Consider the following 24,578-nt stretch of genomic DNA (forward strand, 5'->3'; position numbering starts at 1 on the left):
GATTTTTCAAAATAAAACAAAAAAACAAACCTTTCTGCTTCAACATTGTGTGAGAATAGAAACACAAGAGTTGTTTTCACCATCATGGTTTATTAATCAGCTCGGTCGGAGAGGAAACAAAGCGAATAAATCCGTTCTGGCGTTGAAGTTCAGCTGAAGTGTGAGGTCACGTCACCCCCTTTGACCTCTGACCTCTGACCTCGGTGTCCATGTCCTGCAGAATCAGCTGACTCAGCTCTCCGACAAAACATGCAGACTCAGGGGTGCAAAAAAGTGCAAAGTCAGTCAGACAGTAACTCCATCCGAACAGTAAGTAAGCAAAAAATCCAAATGCTACACGGGATCCAGGGGGGAAAAAAAGTACATTCGATATTTTAAGTTCACAATTGCACAGAACCTCAGAAAAACAAAACGGGGGGGGCGGAAAACAACTGCATCAACGACACGTCACTGGAGACAAGATTTTAGAGAAGCCGGTCAAAGAACATGCAGGTTATGAGTCGCTGCGAAAAACAAAAACAAAACAAAACAAGAAAGAAAAGAAAGAAAAGCTGCCAAGTTACATCGAACCTACAAACTTTTATATATATCGTCACCGAACATGAACACAGGGTCGGAACAAACCGGAAAAACCAAGATGCAAAGAGTCTCAGAGTAAAGATACTGGAGGTTCAGGCTTCAGGCGGCGTGAACGAACCGCCGGGGGCTTTAAAGGGATAGTAGCATTTTTTTAAAAGTGGGGTTGTATGATCTCCAAATAGCCCCTAAGTACTTTAATTGCAGTAGAAGACTTTCTGCACTCCTCCCGTTAGCAACGCCAGCCCATAATAGCCCTGCCCAGAGATTTACAACATACAGTGTTGTGAACAGACCCAAAGAAACGCCCTATTTTCGCGGCCTAAAAGAGGTTTTACCTGAAAAGTTCCATTGTTCGCTATAATATATTTTTTTCCAGCCCCTCAAAGTGCAGGAAAAATGCTGTTTTTATTTGGACCTAACCAACTGCTGATCGGCGGGCGCTAACCCTGGGCGGAGGGATACGTGAGTTGGTTCGGTCCAAATAAAAACTGTGTTTTTCCTGCACTTTGAGGGGCTGGAAAAAATTATATTATAGTGAACAATGGAACTGTGTATTTTTTTTCAGGTAAAACCTCTTTTAGGCCGTGAAAATAGGCCGTTTTTTTGGGTCTGTTCACAACACTGTATGTTGTAAATCTCTGGGCAGGGCTATTATGGGCTGGCGTTGCTAACGGGAGGAGTGCAGAGAGTCTTCTACTGCAATTAAAGTACTTAGGGGCTATTTGTAGATCATACAACCCCACTTTAAAAAAAAATGCTACTATCCCTTTAAACGTAGAAAAAAGAAAAAAAAGAAGCTCCACTTCCTGTCCCACTAGAAGGCGTGAAGAAAAGTCTCAGTCTCTCAAAAACACATTCACAGACGACGACGTGTTTATCTGAACGCTTCCTCCTCTTCAGGCGATTCGTCCACGTCCGACTCGAAACGCAGCTCGGTCAAACGACGGAGGACGAAGCGACCGCGACGGAACAAAGTGCAAAAAGACGAAGCATCAGGAAACAAAACTGCTGCTGAATTAGTTTTTAAAAGGGACAGTTCAACATTTTAGTCAGATCCTCCTCTCACCGTAACCCCTCTATCGTCATAGCTAGTAGGTTCATCACCACCTTTAATTATCGGTGCATGTTGTTTTGAGATCGGCGGGGCAGAGACGTGAGCTGCTCATTGAACACAACGGAGGTGAATTCTGACAGGATTTCCCCCTTCACAATAAAAGCAGGAACTGACAGAGAAGATGCGTATGGACTATTCCTGATCATAATATGTTAATACATGTAGTTTCCAAATGTTAAATTGATTGAGCAGGTACAAAACAACTTCTCATTAAATTAAGAATATATTTTTCGAGCTTTAATCACGTATCACCGTGTTAATTGTTCATTTAACTGGTGATATTTATTAAATTCATGTTAACCCTGTATAACATACATTTTTATTTGAAGGGTAAAAACATATTTCATCCCAGTTTTTGGGAGTTTGGCGATCACTGATAATGCATCAATCAAAAATTGCGTGTCTGTCTTTACTCAATTGAATATGCTTCTTCACATATACAATTTTTTTTATTTTATATTGTTATTCACGATAAAAATTGCTTATACTTATTAGATTTAGTTGCAGTAAGGGCGGCCCTACTCCCGAAGAAAATGCGTAGCTGGAACTACATTCCACACAGTAGTTCAGAGTATTTGCTTCGTGTTTCGTAATGTTACATAATTATACGTGATTATTTCATATTGTGGTGGATCTCAAAACAACATGCACCGATAATTAAAGGTGATTAACCTACTGCTATGACTAGTACAGGGATTATGGTGAGAGGAGAATGACTAAAATGTTGAACTGTCCCTTTAAAACTTCAGAGTAAGGCTGTTTTCTTTTAAACGAGTCATTTAATTTCTCTAATTAGTTATTAATCAGGTCAGTAAGTAACGTCCGCCGCTGCTAAAGTCAGTGAGGTGTCCCAACTCAGGACGAGTCGGTCCCGTTGCAAAGAGTTTCTTAAATACATCCCGTAACCCTGGACAACAGGTGGACTCTTCCGTGGTCCTACGTTTCCCATGATGCATTGCACTCTGGTAATAAAATCAAACAACACTGGGACAGTCTGAGGATCCAACTCTGAACCTTCGCAGCAACGCTAAAGGGGGGCGTGGCTTCAGTTTAGACCACGTCCCACTGAACTGGGACACAGGTAATACTGTAAATACCCTTTGTTCTTGTTGCCATGGAGACGGACCACGTTATCGATCAACGACGCAAATTCAAATTCACCTCAAATCTCATCAGCAGTGACGTTTATCAGGTGCATCCACCTTGTCACAGAAACAGAGCCACTCCTCCTCCTCTGTCGTCTGAAGACGTCGGCACTCAAGGAAAAGAAAGAAAGAAAGAAAGAAAGAAAAAATGTTGGCGTGCCACTTTTAAACCCCGTTCCTCAAATCCTCCCTCGCCGGCGCCGCCTTCCCTTCGCACGGCAGCAGCAGCAGCAGCGGCGCTGATGAAGAGGAGCCTCTTAAATCAATCAATCTGTGGCACAACATCAGATTAACGACCGGGGGGCTTAAGTCCCCCCGAGGTCGCTGAGCCGGCGCTAAGCCAAGACACACGAGGAGGAAGAAGAGGATGATGATGACAGAGCCGTTGCTAGGAATTCTGGGCCCCCTTAAAGAATACTAAAGTGGGCCCCTCCCCCTAACTTTTCCAGTTTTTTTTCTTAGACTACGTATGTATTATCGTTTTTTATTTAGCCTACTTTGTTTTGATGCTAATGCAGCATTACACTGCAAAAACTCAAGTATCTCACCAAGAATATTTGTCTTATTTCTAGTCAAAATGTCATTTCTAGTCAAAACAAATCTCATTATACTTAAAATAAGACACATCATATTAAAAGTAGCTTGTTTTTAGTGATGAGTCTTATTTTAAGTGAAAAGAGATGAGTTTTGAATCGAAATGAGACATTTTGACAAGAAATAAGACAAATATTCTTGGAAAGATGTTGAGTTTTTACAGTGTACTATGAGTATTAGTCAGGGTGTTATGCAGAATAAATCAGTCATACAAAGATTAGACTACTGGGGTTTTTTATGGGCCCCACTGGGCGCTGGGCCCCTAGAGTTATCATCACCTTTCTGCCCTACACAACGGCCCTGGATGATGATGGTGGTGGACGGCGGCGTGACATCGCAGCAGCAGCAGCAGCAGGAGGAGGAGGAGGAGGGCGCATGAGGACGTGACTATAGATCCAGGCCGGGCGGATTACCGTGCCGACATGTGGCGGCGTTGTTGGCGTCCGACTGGTCAAAGTTCTCACGGAGCTCAAACATCTGTCCGACCCGGTGACGACGCAGCCGAGCGACGCAGAGCAACGCCGAGGCTCTACGGGTCCAGCAGGTGGTTCTGGTTCTGGTTCTGGTCCTGGGTCTGGGTCTGGTTCTGGTTCTGGTCCTGATTCTGGAAGGGCGGCAGCAGGCGGGACACGTGGCCGATGCCCTTGGTGACGCCCTCCCTGAACAGCAGCTTGGCGCCCAGCCGCAGGTACTCGGGGTGTTTGATGAAGCAGAATCGAACCACGGCCCGTTCGCCTGTACGCAGCTCGTCCTGCATCACAGAGAGAGAGAGAGGGAGGTCACATGATGCAGGCGACCAATCACACGCTTCATGGCGTCTACAGACTTACGGAAGTTTATTGCATTCACTTGAAACAAAAAAAGAAGAAGATTTTTTTCTGTTTTTTGGAGTAATTTATTTTTCTGAATAAAGGTAGATGTTTCTACTAAAGCTCCTTCAGAATAAAAGGTAGATTTTTTTCTGTTTTTTGGAGTAATTTATTTTTCTGTTTTTCGAAATGTATTATTCCTAAAAACAGAAAAATTCCTCTTTTCAATTGAATGCAAAACGCTTCCGTAAAGACTAAAACCAAAACTAGCAGTGAAAAAAGAATTTAGTAAACGGAAATTAAAATTAAAATTACAATTTTTCCAAAAAGGAGAACTGAATCCAAACTTCATCTTTAGAGGTCTGAAAGAGGCTTTCTCCTAAAACCTGAAAAACTACAACTAAGACCAAGACTAAATAAAAACTACAACTAAGACTAAGACTAAATAAAAAACTACAACTAAGACTAAATAAAAACTACAACTAAGACTAAATAAAAACTAGTCAATTCCTCAAAAATAAAAACTACAACTAAAACTGCTTCATCACTTGTTGAACTCACTAAAACTAAACTGAAATAAAAAATCAAACTGAAAAACTAAATAAAAATAAAAACTAATGAACATTTTAAAACTATAATAAACGTGACACACCTTTCCATGAAGGCACTCCACGGTGGCCGTCTGCCGGACGTTGCCCACATGCACGGTGACCTGCGACCCTCGGCGGAAAGTCTTGGCGTGGAACAGCAGCACGATGGCGGCTTCGAACTGACAGCAGATGGTCGGGTTCATCTTGGGACTGACCATCACCATGCCCTGCAACGACCAATCAGACGCCACCGTCACCACCATCAGCTGTTCAAACTAGAGCTGCAACGATTAACAATAAAAGCTTGTTGACACGAAAGTTTAGCATTGCCATGTCGTATTTATAAAACCCTGCTGTATGATCACATAGCCTGAATAAAAACTAAATAAATGCTTTTTTAAGCAACACTATGTAGGTTCTCCAGAGAGAAGCTGAGAGAGAAGATGGGGAAACTACATTGAGATGGTTTTTAGATCTTCTCCCGGATCAGCCCTTCAAAATAAAAGCACAGAAGAAGAAGAAACATGTGGAGCTTAGATTCGCTTTAGAGGTGTTTTTTTCCTGTGACCTCTGACCTTTCTCAGCAGGGAGCGGTCGAAGTTGCCCAGCGCCAGCGTGGCGGCCTGTCCGGCCCTCAGGACCCTGCAGGCCGAGCGGTTCCTCTGGATGCTGCCGACCTTCAGGCGCAGGAAACGCCCCTCGTCCGTGGGACCGACCACCAGGCGCTCGCCCTCCCTGCACACGCCGCTGGAGACACACACAGTTAGCTGCAGCGCAAATCAACCAACTACCCAACCCACCAACCAAACAAACAGCCAAACAACTACCCGAACAACTACCCAACCCACCAACCAACTACCCAACCACCCAACCATACAACCAAACAACTACCCAACCCACCAACCAACTACCCAACCACACAACCAAACAACTACCCAACCAACCAACTCACCGACCAACCAACCAGCCAACCAACCAAACAACAACCCAACCAACCAAATAAACACTCAACCAAACAAACAACCCACTATCCACCAACCTACCCAACCAACCAGCCAACCAAGCAACCAACCAACCGACCAACCAACCGACCGACCAACCGACCAACCAATAAACACCCAACCAAACAAACAACCGACTATCCACCAACCTACCCAACTACCCAACCAAACCACTACCCACCGACCCACCCAACTAACCAACCAACCAACCAAAATAAACACCCAACCAAACAAACAACCCACTATCCACCAACCTACCCAACCAACCAATAAACACCCAACCAAACAAACAACCGACTATCCACCAACCTACCCAACTACCCAACTACCCAACCAACCAACCAACCAACCATACAACCAAACAACTGCCCAACCAAGCAACCAACCAACCAACCAACTACCCAACCAACCAACCAAACAACTGACCGACCAACCAAGCAACCAACCAAATAAACACTCAACCAAACAAACAACCCACTATCCACCAACCTACCCAACCGACCAAGCAACCAAGCAACCAACCAACCGACCAACCAAGCAACCAACCAACCGACCAACCAATAAGCACCCAACCAAACAAACAACCGACTATCCACCAACCTACCCAACTACCCAACCAACCAACTACCCAAACACCCACCCAACTAACCAACCAACCAACCAAAATAAACACCCAACCAAACAACCAACTCACTACCCACGCAATCAACCAACCAAACAACCAACCAACCAACCTCTTCCACCATGTTTACAACGTCTGTGTGTTGTTTCCTCACCTGTACAGAGTTCCTCCCACCACCGTCCCCACGTCAGGAACTGAGTAGATCTCGTCCACCTGCAGACACACAGATGCATGATGGGAAAATTCCTCCTCTTCCTCTTCTTTCATAGTCTTTATTTTTAATTTATTTTAAAGGTTTTCACTGCAGAGAATCAGGACATTGTCGTTGTTTCTGTTATTATTCTATTACGTGTTTATTCTTATACTATATGTGAGACACTTCTCTGTGTGTGTGTGTGTGTGCGTGTGTGTGTGTGTGTTGACCTGGAACTCGGTGAGCTGCTGCATCAGCTCCTCCTGCTCTTTGCTGTTGCTCAGCGGAGGGAGGATGTTCAGGAAAACCTTCAGCAGGTCCAGACTTTCTCCAGACACCGTGGACAGGGTGAAGATGGGAGTGATGCTGCACACACACACACACACACACACACACACACACACACAGACAGACACACACACACACACGCAGACAGAGGAAACTTTAACATGTTCAGACGGCAGGTAACCTCACAGTGTGTGTGAACTGCTGCTGTATCAGTAGTATTAACAGTAGTATCAGTAGTATTTGTAGTACTGTACCATGCTGAATGTGTATCAGTAGTATTATCATTAGTATTAACAGTAGGATTAGTAGTATTATCAGTAGTATTAAAGCAGAAGTAAGTGATATATTTGTGTTAATATAAGTCTTAAATAGTTATATCTTCCGACAGCAATCACTTACATAGAGTGTTTGGTCTGAAACACGGGTCTCTCAGTCACTCTGCTCTGCTCTGAGCCCAGGAGAAAACATTTCTCGTATCCTACAGTTTTTATCCAATGAGGAGAGAGAACGGCATGAAGGGCTGTGTGTGCAGCCAAGGGACGCCGTGAATGTGGTGTCGTAGGGACGAGGACTGTTATGGTGCGTTCAAGGCAACCCGTAACTCGTGTTTTTCCGACCTGTGAAGTGGTACCAGTTCGATCTGGTACGAGTTCACGGGTCGGAAGTTACGAGTGGCCGTTATAGTGACTTTCACAGGTAAAACAGGTCGGAAAAACACGAGTGGGTTGCCTGGAACGCTACAAAGTCGTAAGTCGTGACTTGAAGCTGTAATTTACGGTTTCAAAAGCCTGCCTGGAACGCAGCATTAGCCAAAACGACCGGATCACTTACTTCTGCTTTAACAGTAGTATCAGTAGTATCTGTAGTATTTGTAGTACTGTACCATGCTGACTGTGTGAACTGCTGTAATATTAGTAGTATTAACAGTAGTATTAGTAGTAGTATTAGTAGTATCTGTAGTACTGTACCATGCTGACTGAGTGAACTGCTGCGCGGCGGTCACGGCGTCGTCGGGGTTGGATATCACCATGGGAACCTTGTTGCAGCCCGGCTGCTTCAGGACTCGCTCCAGCTGCCGGACCGTCCGCTCCACGGTGCCGCGGGAACACAGGTCCACTTTACTGACCACGATGAAGATGGGAACTTTCAGCGCCATGGCCAGGCCCAGGTGCTCCCGCGTCGTCCCCGCTGCAAAACACAGCAGCAGGGGGATGAAACAAAAACACTACATTTCCCAGAATCCCCTCTGGCAGGGACCATTATGATGTCACACCTCGGTTCTGTTTACAGATACAGGTTGTTTGGTGTAAGAAAATGTGATTCGTTGATTAACCGATCAACAGATATCAATCAGTTATTAGTGATGAGACACTTTATCACTATTTAATCATTAATCAATCTTAATTTACTATTAATTATTATTATTAATCTGAGGCTCTGGGTGAGGATTAACAACATGGAGGTTTGAATCTGTTCACTTCTGACCTCTGGTGGTGATTTATAGATACTGTAGCTGTGTGAACATTATATTTAATTGGTTGTTGTTGATTTCTTTTTTATTAAAGATCCTTCAGAATAAAGGTAGATATTTCTATTAAAGCTACTTCAGAATAAAGGTAGAAGTTCCTACTAAAGCTCCTTCAGAATAAAGGTAGATATTTCTATTAAAGCTCCTTCAGAATAAAGGTAGATGTTTCTACTAAAGCTCCTTCAGAATAAAGGTAGAAGTTCATACTAAAGGTCCTTCAGAATAAAGGTAGAAGCTCATACTAAAGCTCCTTCAGAATAAAGGTAGATATTTCATACTAAAGCTCCTTCAGAATAAAGGTAGAAGCTCATACTAAAGGTCCTTCAGAATAAAGGTAGATGTTTCTACTAAAGCTCCTTCAGAATAAAGGTAGAAGTTCATACTAAAGGTCCTTCAGAATAAAGGTAGAAGTTCATACTAAAGCTCCTTCAGAATAAAGGTAGAAGTTCATACTAAAGGTCCTTCAGAATATAGGTGGATGTCCCTACTAAAGCTCCTTCAGAATAAAAGTAGATGTCCCTACTAAAGCTCCTTCAGAATAAAGGTAGATGTTTCTGTTAAAGCTCTTTCAGAATAAAGGTAGCTATTCCTTCAGAATAAAGGTAGATGTTTAGACTTTTTTTTAAAGACTTTTTTCAGACTTTATTTATTTGCACATATAAAATAGAACAGAATATTCACTTATCTCTCTTACTAGTGAGAAAGATACGAAAAGAAAAATGTGCAGGTGAGGTCTGAAACCCGAAAGATAGATGTTTATATTAAAGCTCCTTCAGAATAAAGGTAGTCGTTCCTATTAAAGCTCCTTCAGAATAAAAGTAGATGTTCCTATTAAAGCTCCTTCAGAATAAAGGTAGATGTTCCTATTAAAGCTCCTTCAGAATAAAGGTAGCTATTCCTTAATATGTCATCTCCTCCTCCTTCCTTTTAAAAAAAAAATCTATCTGACTGTGTTTAACGAGGGGGCGCGGCTGCAGCTCACTCACCGATGCCCGTGTTGGCGCTCACCACCAACATGGCGAAGTCGGGGCAGTAGCTGGTGAGGCCGAAGATGGTCGTCTTCAGGTACTTGTGGTGTCCGGCCAGATCGATGAAGGTGATCATCTTAGAGGAGCTCTCGCAGATCTCCTCCGCCGTCCGAGACTCACTGTAGTTCACCACCTTCAGAATAAAAGTAGATGTTTCTGTTACAGCTCCTTCAGAATAAAGGTAGATGTTTCTATTAAAGCTCCTTCAGAATAAAGGTAGATGTTTCTACTAAAGCTCCTTCAGAATAAAGGTAGATGTTTCTACTAAAGCTCCTTCAGAATAAAAGTAGATGTTCCTATTAAAGCTCCTTGAGAATAAAAGTAGACGTTTGTATTAAAGCTCCTTCAGAATAAAGGTAGATGTTTGTATTAAAGCTCCTTCAGAATAAAAGTAGATGTTTCTACTAAAGCTCCTTCAGAATAAAAGTAGATGTTTCTACTAAAGCTCCTTCAGAATAAAAGTAGATGTTTCTACCAAAGCTCCTTCGGAATAAAGGTAGATGTTTGTGTTAAAGCTCCTTCAGAATAAAGGTAGATGTTTGTGTTAAAGCTCCTTCAGAATAAAGGTAGATGTTTGTATTAAAGCTCCCTCAGAATAAAAGTAGATGTTTCTATTAAAGCTCCTTCAGAATAAAGGTAGATGTTTGTATTAAAGCTCCTTCAGAATAAAAGTAGATGTTTGTGTTAAAGCTCCTTCAGAATAAAGGTAGATGTTTGTGTCAAAGCTCCTTCAGAATAAAGGTAGATGTTTGTATTAAAGCTCCTTCACAATAAAAGTAAATGTTTCTACTAGAGCTCCTTCAGAATAAAGGTAGATGTTTCTATTAAAGCTCCTTCAGAATAAAGGTAGATGTTTCCACTAAAGCTCCTTCAGAATAAAGGTAGATGTTTCTACTAAAGCTCCTTCAGAATAAAAGTAGATGTTCCTATTAAAGCTCCTTGAGAATAAAAGTAGACGTTTGTATTAAAGCTCCTTCAGAATAAAGGTAGATGTTTCTGTTAAAGCTCCTTCAGAATAAAGGCAAACATTTGTATTAAAGCTCCTTCACAATAAAAGTAAATGTTTCTACTAAAGCTCCTTCAGAATAAAGGTTGTTGTTTCTACTAAAGCTCCTTCAGAATAAAGGTAGATGTTTGTATTAAAGCTCCTTCAGAATAAAGGCAGATGTTTGTATTAAAGCTCCTTCAGAATAAAAGTAGATGTTTCTACTAAAGCTCCTTCAGAATAAAAGTAGACGTTTGTATTAAAGCTCCTTCAGAATAAAAGTAGGCGTTTGTATTAAAGCTCCTTCACAATAAAGGTTTGTATCGTCACCTCTCCTTTGCTGTTGAAGCCCAGGATCTCGAAGCTGATGCTGGACGTGCGTCCCGTCTGGATCTCGTGCAGGTGCCTGAACAGGTTGAGTCGCGCTCGTCCTCGCCCGTTGTCCAGCTCGCCCTGCGTCAGGACGCCCAGCAGGGTCGACTTCCCCGCGTCCACGTTCCCCAGGACCGCCACCCGCAGGTCCAGGAACTGACCCGGGTCGCAACAGCAACAGAACAGAGAGAGGAGACGATTGATTGATTGATTGATTGATATCTTTATTTCGATCATGTAAACGACAATTTAAAAAAATAAAATAAATAAGATAAAATAATAATATAATAAGGAAATAAGTGAACAGCAAAAATGTATATACACAAAAAAAGTAACATCTCATAAGCAATGCAGTTTACATGAGCGAAAAGGAGTAGGAAGAAGTATAAACTTATCTAATCCTACCCCTATCATTTTAACTATATGTTCTAATTAAACATTTTACACATTACATATTTTAATCCAAATAGTAAGTAAGCAAACACCTTGTGTGAATTATTCAATGTACCTCTGGAGAATCATTTCTTTATCTGTCTTTTTAAACATGATTATACTCGAAATGTTTTTGATTTCAGCACTCATATTATTCCACAGTTTTACTCCACAAATGGTGATACAGAAACTTTTCTTTGTTGTGCGAGCTCTGCCAACCTTTAGATTTGATTTCTCTCTTAAAGGCCCCATGCTGTGCACTTTTCTCTGGGTTTATTTACCTGCTGATATCCCTAACAAGATGTATCATTGGTTTTGAGTATCTGTAATCTGCTTAATATCGTTTATATTGCCCCTTTCTGTTGCCTCTTTCTGGAGCTCTAGCAGGCACAGGTCATTTGGCCAATCAGAAGAGAGAATGAGAACCTCCAACCTTTAGATTTGATTTCTCTCTTAAATCATAACCTTGCTCTCTTTCATGAAACATTCTCTGAATATTTCTTGGTAGCAGATAGTTCCTTGCTTTATATAATACTTGGGCTGTTTTATGCTCCACCAAATCAAACAATTTTAGAGTCATGACGAGGACAGAAACTCACCTGCTGGTCATCGGGGACTTTGCGAACGAGGACTTCGGCGATCTTGCGAGTGTTTCTGTCCAAGTCGTAGTCGACCTCGCGCTCTCGGAGGAGAGTGATGTCGGCGCCGACTCTGCAGAGGACAAACAGAAGAACTAACTTCTAATAACTTAATAAAAACCTCGCTTTTAGTGCAGAGAGTCATAAATAATATATCACCAGACATGCAGCTGTAGGAAACTTTACATTACCTAAAGCAAGATCTAACGCCATCAAGCGTACGGTTCTGTATAGAGGTATGAAAGAATGGAATTCACTGCCGAAAAATATCAAACTCACCACGAACACAAAGAAATTCAAAATATTAATAAAACAGCATTTATCAAAGTAAGACAACATGGTATATTTATATATGGAGTATATTTCGATGGATATATGATATGTGTTATTATAATGTATATTCTGTAGAATGAAGGTATATACAAGTATGATGTGTGATGTGTAATGACGTACAGTATACATATATGATATGTAGAAATGTGGGTAATATGATTAGTATGTGAACAATTAATATAACGAAGAATGAATGAAGCACAGTTAAGAAACGTAAAAACTTACTCTGTTTTTGTTTTGTTAGGTTAAGCATATCGCTCACTTGTTTTTTTTTTGTTTTTAATTTTTATAATGTTTATGTTTTGTGTTTTCAACTGTATATTTGATACTGTTGGACCCCAGGAAGAATAGCTGTGGCTTTGCTGCAGCTAATGGGGATCTTAATAATAAACAATAAACTTCATCTTTTAGCGTTTGAGACAAATTCCATCGAGGCGTCGTCTGTGACGGTGAGACAGAGACGACCTGAAAACAACATGGGCGGCGTTTAAAGCGATTGTTAACAGGAAGTAGGACCTACTTCTCTGCCATCCTCTTCAGGGTCTTGAGCGAGGCCTTCATGTCGGCCTCCGTCAGTCCCACCAGCAGCCCGTTGTCCTCCACTCCGATCTGGTACACGGCCTCGCCGCGGCCTTCCTGCAGACGCCACTTCAGCTGCGTGGCCAGGTGCTCGAAGCGATACTGAGTCGGGTTCACGAGCTTCAGCTGCAGAGAGGAAGGTCAATAATCAATAATTAATATAGAGAGCACAACATATCAGCAGGTTGTGGACAGTGATTATGGAGAGTTTAAAAAAAAATCACAAGACAGGACACAGTTCACTGAAAAAAAAACAGTGAGATACTTCAACCCTTAACATACTCATTTATATGAAATAAGCTATTTTAGTGCTTTAGTTTAAAATTATTATTATTTTTTTTTAACTAGGCTATCTTCCTGTAACTTTTGTGTGTGTGTTGTACACCTTTTAAAAAGGTATACATAATCATGTTGTTTTTATTTCTTCTTCTTTCTTTTTTATTATTACCCTCTGTAAAGCACTTTGGTACACCGAAAGGATTGTTGTAAAGGGCTGTATAAATAAAGTACATTCACATTTACATTTAATCATGTATGTCATGGTGTGTTTTTAGTATCATAATAATATTACTATCAATATGTATAAGTAACAGTTCACCTGTCATCTGAACATCTACTCAGGGGAAATCACACAAGTAAAAGGATGTTGTTAAAGATAATTACCTTATATTCAATGTTTCCTTCTTCAGCCTGTGACACAAGAACAACCTCAGGTTAGTGAACAACAAATGACAAAAAGATATAGGCTACACAATGTGGCAGAACATGACTGGCTATTATAATAACTATAATAATAAATACTTTTTTAATATATATTATGGTTGTTATTATTATGGCATGAATCAAATAATATCAACATGTTGTGTTTTTACAGTGATGAGTAACGCCCACCTCCTCAAACCGGATCTCATTGACTATCCTTACAATTTAAGGTTTCTTTTCAAAATAGAAACATAAATTAACACATATCGCATACAGTGGACATTTTCCTGAATCAACGGTATTAACTTCTCAATTCGGTTTAGTATTAATCCACCTAGCACCACATATTTCTTTACAAATCACCAGTTTATACCGCAGTTAAGGATTTAGCCCACCCGGGTTAACGCGCTGACAGCGGGGCCTCGACGTCAGTCAGTCAAACAAACTGCTCCAGAAGTTGGAGGCTAAAATATAATAAATCAAACTCTGCTTATATTGTAGATTTTATAGCCGAATTATTATCCGGTTCTTTTAATTTAAAACAAGCTGTTTAGTGAACTTCTACGAGCTGTATGACTGATTTATTTATCTGTAAACGTGTTAAATGGCCAGATATGTGAGTGGAGGGTGGTGTGACGTAGGAGAGCGGCCGTTAAGAGACTTCACTACGGTGTTAACGGCTAAAATTTAAAACTCAGAATAATAACAAACAGTAACAGGACGAAGCGAAGCCGCCATGTTGTCGACGTTTTATTATTAGTGTAGTGGTGTTAACAAGAAGACGTTAGTGGGGTTTCCCGCCGCCTGCCTGGCTACTTTCACGGGCTTCAGGTAAGTGGTTCTTCTCTTCTACCCTAATCCCCGGAGCTAAAACAGACGGTTAACTATCTACCTCCGGTGGTAAATACGGCGGCGGGGTTTTGTTGTTCCTGTTGTTCTTTTTATTCCGTCTCCTCCGGCCTCGTTTGCCTCTTCTCGTTCGCGATTTCTTTGACGTTTTCTTCCCGTTGTTCCCGGAGCCCGAGCCCGGCTGTCCGTGTCTGCCGTGCCCGGGCGACACTGCACCTCCGCCGGCGCCGGACAAATCCACCATCGCTGGCTGATGATGAGCTCAAGATGTCCGCCGGCGGCGCCGTGAGATGCGGCGGGAGAGCGGCCTGGCTTCACGGCGACGAAACAACATGTAGGATTAATAATAATAATAATGATAATGATAATAAAACCGACGGTGGTGTTAACGTTATGCTGTCTTGTAACATCGCATCTGTTAAAACACACAGTCAGGCTGTCGGGGAGCGGGGCTGCGGCGGAGGAGGAGGATGCTCTCTCCTCAGCATCACCGACATCTTCGTCAAGTCTGGGCTTTTAAACCGCTCAACTTCCGGCTACGACTTTCAGAATAATCCTATTTTAACGGGATACAGACTCAAATTTCAAAATAAAAGAACAAAGGTAAGTGGGAATAGCAGGTTCTGGTTAAAATCCATTTTAAAGCAGCAGTTTCAAAATCATATGAAGGACAAAAAATAATAATTAAATGAACAGATTAGCCTAATAATTATAACATTTAAAATTTTGATGCATAATTTATCAATCTTTCTGTATTTTTCAGTTTAATTCATATTTTTATTTATTTCTTAATATGAGATGCAGATGACAGACTTCTGATTTACTCATGACCCCTTTAACTCTTAAGAAATTAATAAAAGAATCACCCGGGAGAGCGGGTGGCCTGGCTTCACGGTGACGAAAGAACACGTAAGAGTAATAAAACCGACGTTATGCTGTCTTGTAACATCGCATCTGTTAAAACACACAGTCAGGCTGTCGGGGAGCAGGGCTGCGGCGGCGGAGGAGGAGGATGCTCTCTCCTCAGCATCACCGACATCTTCGTCAAGTCTGGGCTTTTAAACCCCTCAACTTCCGGCTACGACTTTCAGAATAATAATCCTACAGTGCGTTTTAACCAATACTTCCATGGTTTTAACGGGATACAGACAGACTCAAATTTCAAAATAAAAGAACAAAGGTAAGTGGGAATAGCAGGTTCTGGTTAAAATCCATTTTAAAGCAGCAGTTTCAAAATCATATGAAGGACAAAAAATAATAATTAAATGAACAGATTATTAACATTTAAAATTTTGATGCATAATTTATCAATCTTTCTGTATTTTTCAGTTTAATTGATATTTTTGAGTGATTTTGAATTTGAATTTGAATTTATTGGTTTAAATATACAGAGACAATGCACATTAATAAACATTTCTGTAAACATGCCGGTTTAGCCAAGTTGGCTAATTTTCAACCGTAGTCTGGGGCAGGTGACTTGAGCACTACAATAATTAAAAATGCATTAAAAAATAAACAAACACAAAACAGTACTATGCCTACTTATAAAGTACAGTATACAATACAAAATATTACAGTGCATTCACCTTTTCCTTTGCTTTATTCAACAGCGCTGATGTGGACTTGAATGAGTGATTGATCTGAGAATGGTAAGTAAGTAAGTAAGTAAATTCTTTATTGGGGCATGTTGTTGCAGCAGCTGCTAGACATTGAAAACGAGACACACCACAGGAGGACATAGAGGTGAAAAGCACAAAGCACACACAGCACTGCTGTCAATGATAATGGCAAATAAAAACAACAAAGCCACTATAAAATCTATACAGAGGACAGATAAGAAACAACAATAGATCAAATCTAAAAATACATGAACAAACCTAGTAAGGCAATAAATAAGTGCAAGAGTAGCCTAGGACTGACTGTGTAACTGTGTGGCTACCTCCTTTTCCCCGCATTCAGGAGGGTGATAGCTGTCGGGGTGAATGAGGTCAGTGTGAAATTAACAGAGATTATGAACATGAACCTCTATACTGAATTATGATGATGGGATTAAAGGTAAAATTTCACAGAACTAAACTTAACACAGTGGAGAAACTGACAGGAAGTTATTTATCTTCGTTGTCCAGACCAGTACTACACAGTATTGTGTTTCTCTGTGCACAAACATGATATTATTCAAATTTCCAATTAAATAAATTTGAGTTGCTGATTTTAAACGTGAATTGCAATAAACAAGTACAAGTACATTAGGTTATCTGTATTCATAGGTTTATTAATTTTTCATCAGGTTATTGACTTACACATTAGGTGAAATCACAACCACAATGCTATACAAACACATGTATTTCTAATATGAGACACAGATGACAGACTTCTGATTTACTCATGACATCTTTAGCTCTTAAGAAATTAATTCAACAATCACCTGTTTTCATACAATCATCAGGCATTTAAGAACATGGAAATCTGATGTTTTACAGATGTTGTACAGATGTGCCTCACTGACTCTGACAAACAGATGTCAGTTGTCAGATCACATTATATTTAAAACCCTAAAAACCCTTTTGAACTTTAATAATTTCCTAAAATTCTCCCACTGAAATGACTGAGACAAAGTAAAAGAGAAAAGACAACAAAAAAAGAAAATGAACAATTTACATTTGATCGTTTTGTCCTTGTTTAGTTTGTTTTTAAATCTCTAATCCACATTTATCCTTTACATCTGTAACGCTGCTGTAATAAGGACCACATCTACTGCATATTTACTCTATACACACACAATGATAAGATTCATTCATCAGTGTATTGTTGTTGCCAATGATCAGGCACTTTGATTGACAGGACAGATGATCAGAGGGGCAGAGTTTTTACCTCCATGATGAAGATAAGGACCAAAGTATGGGTGTAGTTTGTCAGTGAAGCAGCAGCCAGTGAAGGAGTAGATGAGAGCTGCAGCATCTACGTCATGAAAGGAGACCAGACCCTCCTCATAATCCACAAACACCCCCACCTTCTCAAGACCAGACCTCAGATTGAGATCAACTGAGGGGCTAGCAGCAGCGTTGTACTCATTTCCATTTCTCATGTATATCGTCCAGTAACCATCCTCAGGACTCAGTGTAATTTGTCCCTTCCTGTTGATCGACTCTTTGGCCACTCCCACATCCCAGTCAGTTTTTCCTTTGACCTGAACCTCAAAGTAAAATCTGCCTGAAGAGAAACTCTGTTTTCCTAAGACGCTAACACAGTAAGAAAATCTCTCTGGGTTGTCTGGAAGTTCCTTCTCTTCATCACCACAGTGAACTTGTTTTCCATCATCAGACAGGATGAGATTATGTGCTGTATCAGGATCCAGAGTCACATCCACTGCAAACTGCTGGACCCTCTTCATCTCAGCCTCCATCTTCATCTTCTCCATCTGTCCACGGATCGTCTCCTCCAGCTGAGACACAGCTCTCACCACAGTCCCCTCATATGATGGTGGACGGACTCTGACCTCTGTCCAGTCCTTGGTGGGTGGAGCAGCTTTCAGGGATGGGAAGCTTTGGAGGAGGTGGAGGTGGTCTTCAGAGAGTGAGAGCTGCTCCACCTCAGTGCTTCTCTTCTCGAGCTCAGAGATTTCCTGTTCCAGCTCTGTGATGAAGTCTTCAGCCTGTTTCTCTGAGCTTTTCTTTTTCTCTTCGATCTCCTTGATGAGCTGCTTCAGGCCTCTGTCAACAGACTCCTTCAGAGCAGTGAAGACCTCAACACCTTCTGCTTTCTCTCTGTCTGCAGCAGCTTTACTGATCTTCACTGACTGTTTCATCTCCTCAATCTTCAGTCGTCTCTTCTGGATCATCTGCTGAGTTTCAGCCTCTGTCTTCTGCAGCTCTGCCTTTTTTCCTTCATAATCTTCTCTCAGAGGAACAAACTCATGAGTCTTGTGGTCTAAAACAGAGCAGAGTACGCAGACACATGTCTGGTCGGTCTGACAGAACAGCTCCAGAGGTTTATTGTGCTTCCTACACATCCTGTCCTCCAGGTTCTCCACAGGCTCCATCAGCTGATGTCTCCTCAGACCTGACAGTGTCAGATGAGGCTCCAGGTGAGTCTCACAGTAGGAGGTCAGACACACCAGGCAGGACTTCAGGGCCTTCAATTTGGTTCCAGTGCAGACGTCACAGGGAACTTCTCCTGGTTTGCAAACTTGTTGCTCTGAGCTGCTGCTGCTGGTTTTCTGTTGAGCTTCACCCCTGAACTGAGCAACAACCTCGGACAGCAGAGTGTTGATTTTCAACTGAGGTCTTGTGTAGAAAAGCTCTTTACACATTGGACACTGATATGGTACATTAACGTTCCAGTGCTGAGTGATGCAGCTCTGACAGAAGTTGTGTCCACATGGTGTAGTGACTGGATCAGTGAAGACATCCAGACAGATGGAGCACAGGAACTGATCTTCAGACCTCAGGTTGCTGGCAGAAGACATGTCTACACACTGAGGACAGAGATCAAAGTGAGAGAAACAACATTTGAATTTAGGGGTGTATTCAGACCTGTGGCTTATTTGCTTTGTCCTGATTCAGGTGCTAAACCGATACAATTGTTGCATTATTCTTTTGGGTCATTTGTCACACGATAACAGTCCAAAGCGGTCCAAAATTGTAAACAAATGCCATGCGTGAATCAATCATAGGTCAGAAATCTCACCTTGAAGGAGGAAGAAGTTACCCAAGAAAAACAAAAAAACATGGAATAGAGGTCTCAATGGGCCTGTCATTAAAACCCAACCTGGTCCACACCGCAGTTGAGGCCCGGACCCAACCCAATCTGAGTCATTTCTGTATATTTTCGGCCCAAACCCAACCTGAACACGGCCAAAAAAAGGAAGCCGACTCGAGTGATCCTAGGTACTATATATTTTTGGCCTGAATCAGCATGCTCGGTCGTTGAAAACATTGGGGCATCAGAAGTGTGTTTGGCTAGTTTTTTGGGGGCTTTTTCCCTTAATTGAGTTAAGAGAAGGAAAGAATTGGGAGGCAGAGAGAGGGAGAAAGGGCCACCGAAGTCGGGATTCGATCCAGGGCCGGCTGCAGCGAGGATTATAGCCTCAGCATATGGGGTGTCTACCCTACCCACTACGCTAAACAGCGCCCCTCTTTTGTTGTCGTTCTTTGAGTCAGACAAACCACTCCAGGGCTTGAATGGACACGAGCCGAATCCACCCCTTCTAAATGATCTCAGCCTGCTTGTTTTATTCCGCATCTGAGCGCGATTGCTGTGTTCACATACCACATCCAAACGAACCGATCTTTGAGGTTAAATGCTCCCTGTCTCAGAACAACTGCTCCTAATGAGCCAGGTCTGATTACACCCTAAAGCATTTTCATTGTTGTTAGGAGTTGCTGTTTAATTCTGCAAGTGAAAGTCACTGACTTTCACTTCTTAAGACAATACTGTGCAGCTTTTGCTGAGGAGCAGTGACCTTTGCAGCCACAGGTTCTAATTACACAACACTGACAGAGACAGAACAAAGGTAGGAGTTAATGTCTTAAATATCATCTGAATGTCTCCAAAAAGGTTTTACATAGTGAAATAAAAATGTTGGCTGGACACAATAATTGGCACCCATTAATGAATTTGAATTAGATTCTGAAATAAATAATTTCTAAAAGATTGTGTTGATCATTTTCAGTGTCCACGTTGTGGAGTCTAAATTAGGAAATAGCTTACCCCTTTAACACTGTGTGTGTCGCGAAGAAGCGATTTGGTTTTCTTTTCACCTATCAACTCAACTTTAAAGGGATATTCCGGCATAAGTTTAAGCCATTGTCAAACACACCATGACACAGAGTAAGAAATCACGTAAACAAACGTGAGATTTTATGTGACATCGCGTTTGTTTATCTTGTGAAGAGTGACGCCGGGATTCCACTGGATACGGACCAGCTCCAGAATGGCTCCGCTCCGAAACGGCTCCGTACTCCACCGTCCATCAACAACCACTGGATCCGTCCGTGATGTTGACTGTTGCAGCTGCGGTGCACAGCGGGAACACGAGATCTTGCGAATTCATTCATAATCTCACGATATAGCGGGTTGTAGTTTCCATAAAGTGAACCACAAAACCAAAAACAATTAATTTAATCCAGAGGAGTGGAATCATGGAATAGTAATTAGCCTAAATGGGGTTAGACTGATCAAGAGATTAATTTAAAAGTCAAATTAACAGGTCAATATATTAGAGAAGGTAGTTACATGCTGTCCTTCTGACATCCCACCATTCCAACTTCCCACCACTCCGACATCCCACCATTCCAACATACCGCTATTCCGACATCCCACCATTCTGACATACCGCTATTCCAATATGCGAACATCCCACCATTCCAACAAAGCTTTCCATATAAGGAAATGCGTTACTCAACAGCTGACTCCCTTCTTTAAGACATGCTGATAGAGGAATACCCACATGGTTGTGCATAATTACGCAGCAGAGCGCAGACAGGGATTAGTCTACCTGTCTAGCCTCTGCCTGGTCTTTTTACTAAACTTAACCAACTCCTTTCATCATTGCCTAAGCCCAACCAGTGCAAAATCTTTTGGGGGAAAAAAATACACTATTAAAGGAATTGTCGGAAAGGTAGGATGTTTTTAAAAAAAAAGAAAAAAATACCATCATTCCGACCATAGGAGGCAAAAATTGTCAGAATCATGGGACATTTGATAGAAAATTAAGTGTTGCCATTTAGACAATTAGAGGCCTATGTCGGACTGGTGGGATGTTGGAAAGGCGGTTGCCCCCCAGAAAAGGTATTCACAAATTTGTTGTAAATAGGTACACTATTTGATGGACTATAGATGTGTTGAACACTTCCTCCACATTTTAGGTTACCAGTTTGGAGTCTTCTGGGGTACACATAGAAGAGACAGAGCTTGAAGCAGTCACCCAGTCTACCCCACAAAAGAGAGAGTGGTCAGGCCATGTACAAGAACGTCGCTATCTGGCAGGTATCTGGCACGTCTTCCCACATGGCAATTCTCAAAGGTATGCATTGCATCACAGGTAATTTGCCAGTCTGGTTTGAGGAATATTGAGTTAACACTGTTATTTATAGGAACATTTTTATCAAAGTCTTGTGGAAAGTGTCTTGACATATTATACAAGCACATTCTTAGGAGAAGCATGTTCATTACTGTTTACTATTGTTATGTGACTGATTCTGTGAAATCGAAGACACATATCCACATTGTGGATAATAATGGTCATTATTTATGTTTTTAATTCAAAGCAAATTGGTGCCCAGACCGACCCCCCCCCCCCCCCCCCCCCCCCCCATGCTGCAGCTGAACCTGATGCACTGGTGAGTGCATTACTTTGATATTCCTGTCTCTAATTGTAATTGACATGGTTGAATTCAGACATAAAACATTGCATTTCTCTACAAATGAAAAGTTGTATTCCTGTCACTCCACAGGAAAATGTAGAGGATTCTTTGTATGACATGAGCACAAGCCTCGGTGAGATGGAATTGGATTCAGCTGATGAAAGCTTCAAGCCACTGAGTAGAAGCTCCACATCAAGCTCAGGCTCTACATCAAGCCTTGGGACGGGGAGTGGATGGGCAGAGAGGAAGTGGTTGGTGGATGAAACCAAACTCCTGGAGCTGTTCAAAATCTGCTTCCATTGTGGAACAGCAATAGAAGAGAAAACAAGTGGTCATGGTAGCAAAATCAAAATCCAGTGGACATGCCTGCAAGGGCAACTGGGCAATGGGAGTCCTGCCCAGACCAGAGAAACATGACCAGAAACAAGATTCTCACTTGTGCCGCTATCTTATTTACTGGAGCCACCTACACTGACATCGCAGACTGGGCAACACTTATAAATCTCCAAAAGTGCTGTGTCAAATTATGTTTCTGAAACGTTTACTATTGTTCTATTTCATTCTTATCAGGAATGTATGTGTCGGTGGACATCTCTGGTCCACCACATTTGTGGTGTTCATTGATGGGAAGAGTCAGGTGTCGAATGCACCATTGACAGAGGACGAACAACGGAAGAAAAAACGGATGAATGCTGCCTACATTGCCCTTAAAAGTGTCATCCTGGACAATAACCTCCTGCGTGACTTACGTCAGATGGCCCTCTTCAAGCATACTGGTATGCATTTACAGTCGTTTTCCACTGACTTATTGTAGAATTTCATGTTATACCACAATGAAAGTAAGATCCCACAGATGCATGATAATCTACAGGAATGCTCTAATGTACCACTTCAATAATTGTATCCACAGGATCTGTTGAAGTTTTCCATGCAGTGATGGACTACAATGCAAATGTTGGCAGGCCACAGGCCAAAACACAAGAAGGTAAAGATAAATAGTTATGCATACAAACTGTTTCAACATTACATCTGAGAGCATGTAATACTACACATAAATGTGTGCTGGAGCTCAATATTACATCTAAAACTTGATGAATCAGTGAATCTATGAAAAGACTTACAGCAGTTCCGTTCTGGCCTGATGGACAGTGCTCTGGAGATGACGGATGACCACAGCATTGATGCTTGGCCCCGCCCTGCACCTCATCGAAAAAGACTTTTACATAACATTGCCCCAGTGACAAGGCCTGATAAAGCTGACTTGGTCACACAGCTAACATAAAGATTTAAACAAGTGTAAATAGTTGGATAGTCAAGAAGGTTCAGTAATACGTGAGTGGTTATAAACAGGTAATAGCATAGCTCATCGTGAATGTTAGTAAATCTCAACTATGAGAAAAAATATGGTTTACTTACTTTGTGGATAAATGACCATTTGGCCCCTCCGGAGCTGGCCGTTTCTTCCACTTTATTTTGGGGAGATTGAAAAACGTCTCCCCTACGGCAGGGTAGATGAGAGGTTGAAAATCTTCCATGGCCGTTATACAGCGACTTTCTGTGTCCACCACAGCATCCAGGCACTGCCGAAACACGTCCAACTCCTGGCAGCATAAACATTCACTTTCAGTGGCCATGGGGAGGTAGTGCCCACAGCCACAGCACCAAATCCCAGAGCATCGAGACTCTTCAGGCTCCACCGGCAGTCCTCCAATTCCTTTTTTTTTTTTTTTTTTCTAAGTATATTTTTCGGCTTTTTGCCTTTATTTGATAGTGATGACAGTAGAGATAGACAGGAAATGGGGAGGCAGAGAGAGGGGGAATGACACGCATGAAAGGTCTGCCCGACGCGGGATTCGAACCGGGGACGCCTGCGGCGAGGACTGTAGCCTCTACATAGGGCGGCCGCTCTACCCACTGCGCCACGCACCGCCCCAGTCCTCCAATTCCTTTAGCTCCTCTTCTGTGAATTCTGGCTCAAACTGATAGGTGCGCCCATTGAAATGAAGCCACTCATCGTTGTTCTCCATCTCCATAAATTCATCCATGTTGTCTCTTGTCTGCTTCACTGTTACACTACGTCTCTGGTTACAGGAATGTTTACAAGTCAATGTGATCACGCGTTAGACGTCACTTCAAATCTCACGTTTTTTTACATGATTTTCTCCCGCAAATACGTAAAGTTAAAAATGCTCAACTGCACTCATTTCCCTGCCAGCACTCAATAATAAATGTTTAAACTGATATGTAAGATGCATGAGAACTCTTATTGCATTTCCATAAAGTAATAATAATAAAATTTCTTCCTTGAGCTGCAGAACTCCGCTGCACTCTGTGATTGACTCGTCAGGGCTCCCCCACAAACAAGCAAGCTGCTGGAGTGAGTTGTGATTGTTCTCTTTGCAAAAGAAACCAGGCAAAGCTAGCAGATGTTTGATGACTCGTACTACGTGCTGGGACCTTATATGTACTGTTGATGAAATTAGGTGCTCTTCTGAGCATTATTTGTGGCTATAAGTGGCTTTTTGGTTGCGATTGGCACGTGGAGAAACATACAGCTGTGTATTGCTATCATGCAGTCTTTGCTGAAGTTGGTGCAACTAGAGAAGCTAGCGGTCGGCAAACTTGATCTCTCGAGGGGGGGGGGTCTTACTCAGTGTCAGTGTGTTTGACCATGGCTTAAACTTACGCCGGAATATCCCTTAAACACTTACCTCTGTGGCCTCTGTTTTGCTTATAATATATAATAAAAATAGTAGCAGTACAGCCAGGCTTGATAAGGTTAATGTGTGAAACTTAATAAATGATGACCATGATTTGTGAAATCCCAGGTCTC

At 41.8% G+C, this 24,578-nt stretch overlaps 2 protein-coding genes across 3 annotated transcripts in view; both read right to left on the reverse strand.

The window, feature by feature from the left end:
• Positions 1-3,939: 3,939 nt before the first annotated feature.
• The window catches only part of gtpbp2b (GTP binding protein 2b), a 61,039-nt gene continuing 40,400 nt past the window's right edge, over positions 3,940-24,578 (reverse strand). Inside the window, exons 1-12 of one of the 2 annotated variants that reach the window (XM_085786520.1) lie at positions 14,425-14,656; positions 13,494-13,520; positions 12,772-12,956; positions 11,880-11,991; positions 10,807-11,004; positions 9,450-9,624; positions 7,904-8,123; positions 6,878-7,013; positions 6,609-6,667; positions 5,407-5,578; positions 4,894-5,058; positions 3,940-4,183 (exon numbers count right to left, since the gene is read on the reverse strand). In XM_085786520.1, the coding sequence (XP_085642646.1) occupies positions 3,962-4,183; positions 4,894-5,058; positions 5,407-5,578; positions 6,609-6,667; positions 6,878-7,013; positions 7,904-8,123; positions 9,450-9,624; positions 10,807-11,004; positions 11,880-11,991; positions 12,772-12,956; positions 13,494-13,520; positions 14,425-14,625 (1,872 nt within the window). In that variant the 5' untranslated portion in view covers positions 14,626-14,656 and the 3' untranslated portion in view covers positions 3,940-3,961. Of the gene's footprint in view, positions 4,184-4,893; positions 5,059-5,406; positions 5,579-6,608; positions 6,668-6,877; positions 7,014-7,903; positions 8,124-9,449; positions 9,625-10,806; positions 11,005-11,879; positions 11,992-12,771; positions 12,957-13,493; positions 13,521-14,424; positions 14,657-24,578 lie in introns of those variants that run through there. The other variant, XM_085786530.1, reaches the window with a different exon arrangement.
• On the reverse strand, positions 17,162-18,850 carry LOC146992444 (E3 ubiquitin-protein ligase TRIM21-like). The gene has a single exon (XM_085786638.1). The coding sequence runs from the start codon at positions 18,844-18,846 to the stop codon at positions 17,203-17,205; it is 1,644 nt and encodes a 547-aa protein (XP_085642764.1). The 5' UTR covers positions 18,847-18,850; the 3' UTR covers positions 17,162-17,202.

Source organism: Trachurus japonicus, chromosome 1 (assembly GCF_045865225.1).
Source record: "Trachurus japonicus isolate A0001 chromosome 1, Traja_1.0".
Classification (NCBI taxonomy): domain Eukaryota; kingdom Metazoa; phylum Chordata; class Actinopteri; order Carangiformes; family Carangidae; genus Trachurus; species Trachurus japonicus.

What these genes read in the sequence shown, in the direction of transcription:
- LOC146992444 (XM_085786638.1), bottom strand. Translation starts at nt 18,846, where the DNA reads ATGTCTTCTGCCAGCAACCTGAGGTCTGAAGATCAGTTCCTGTGCTCC.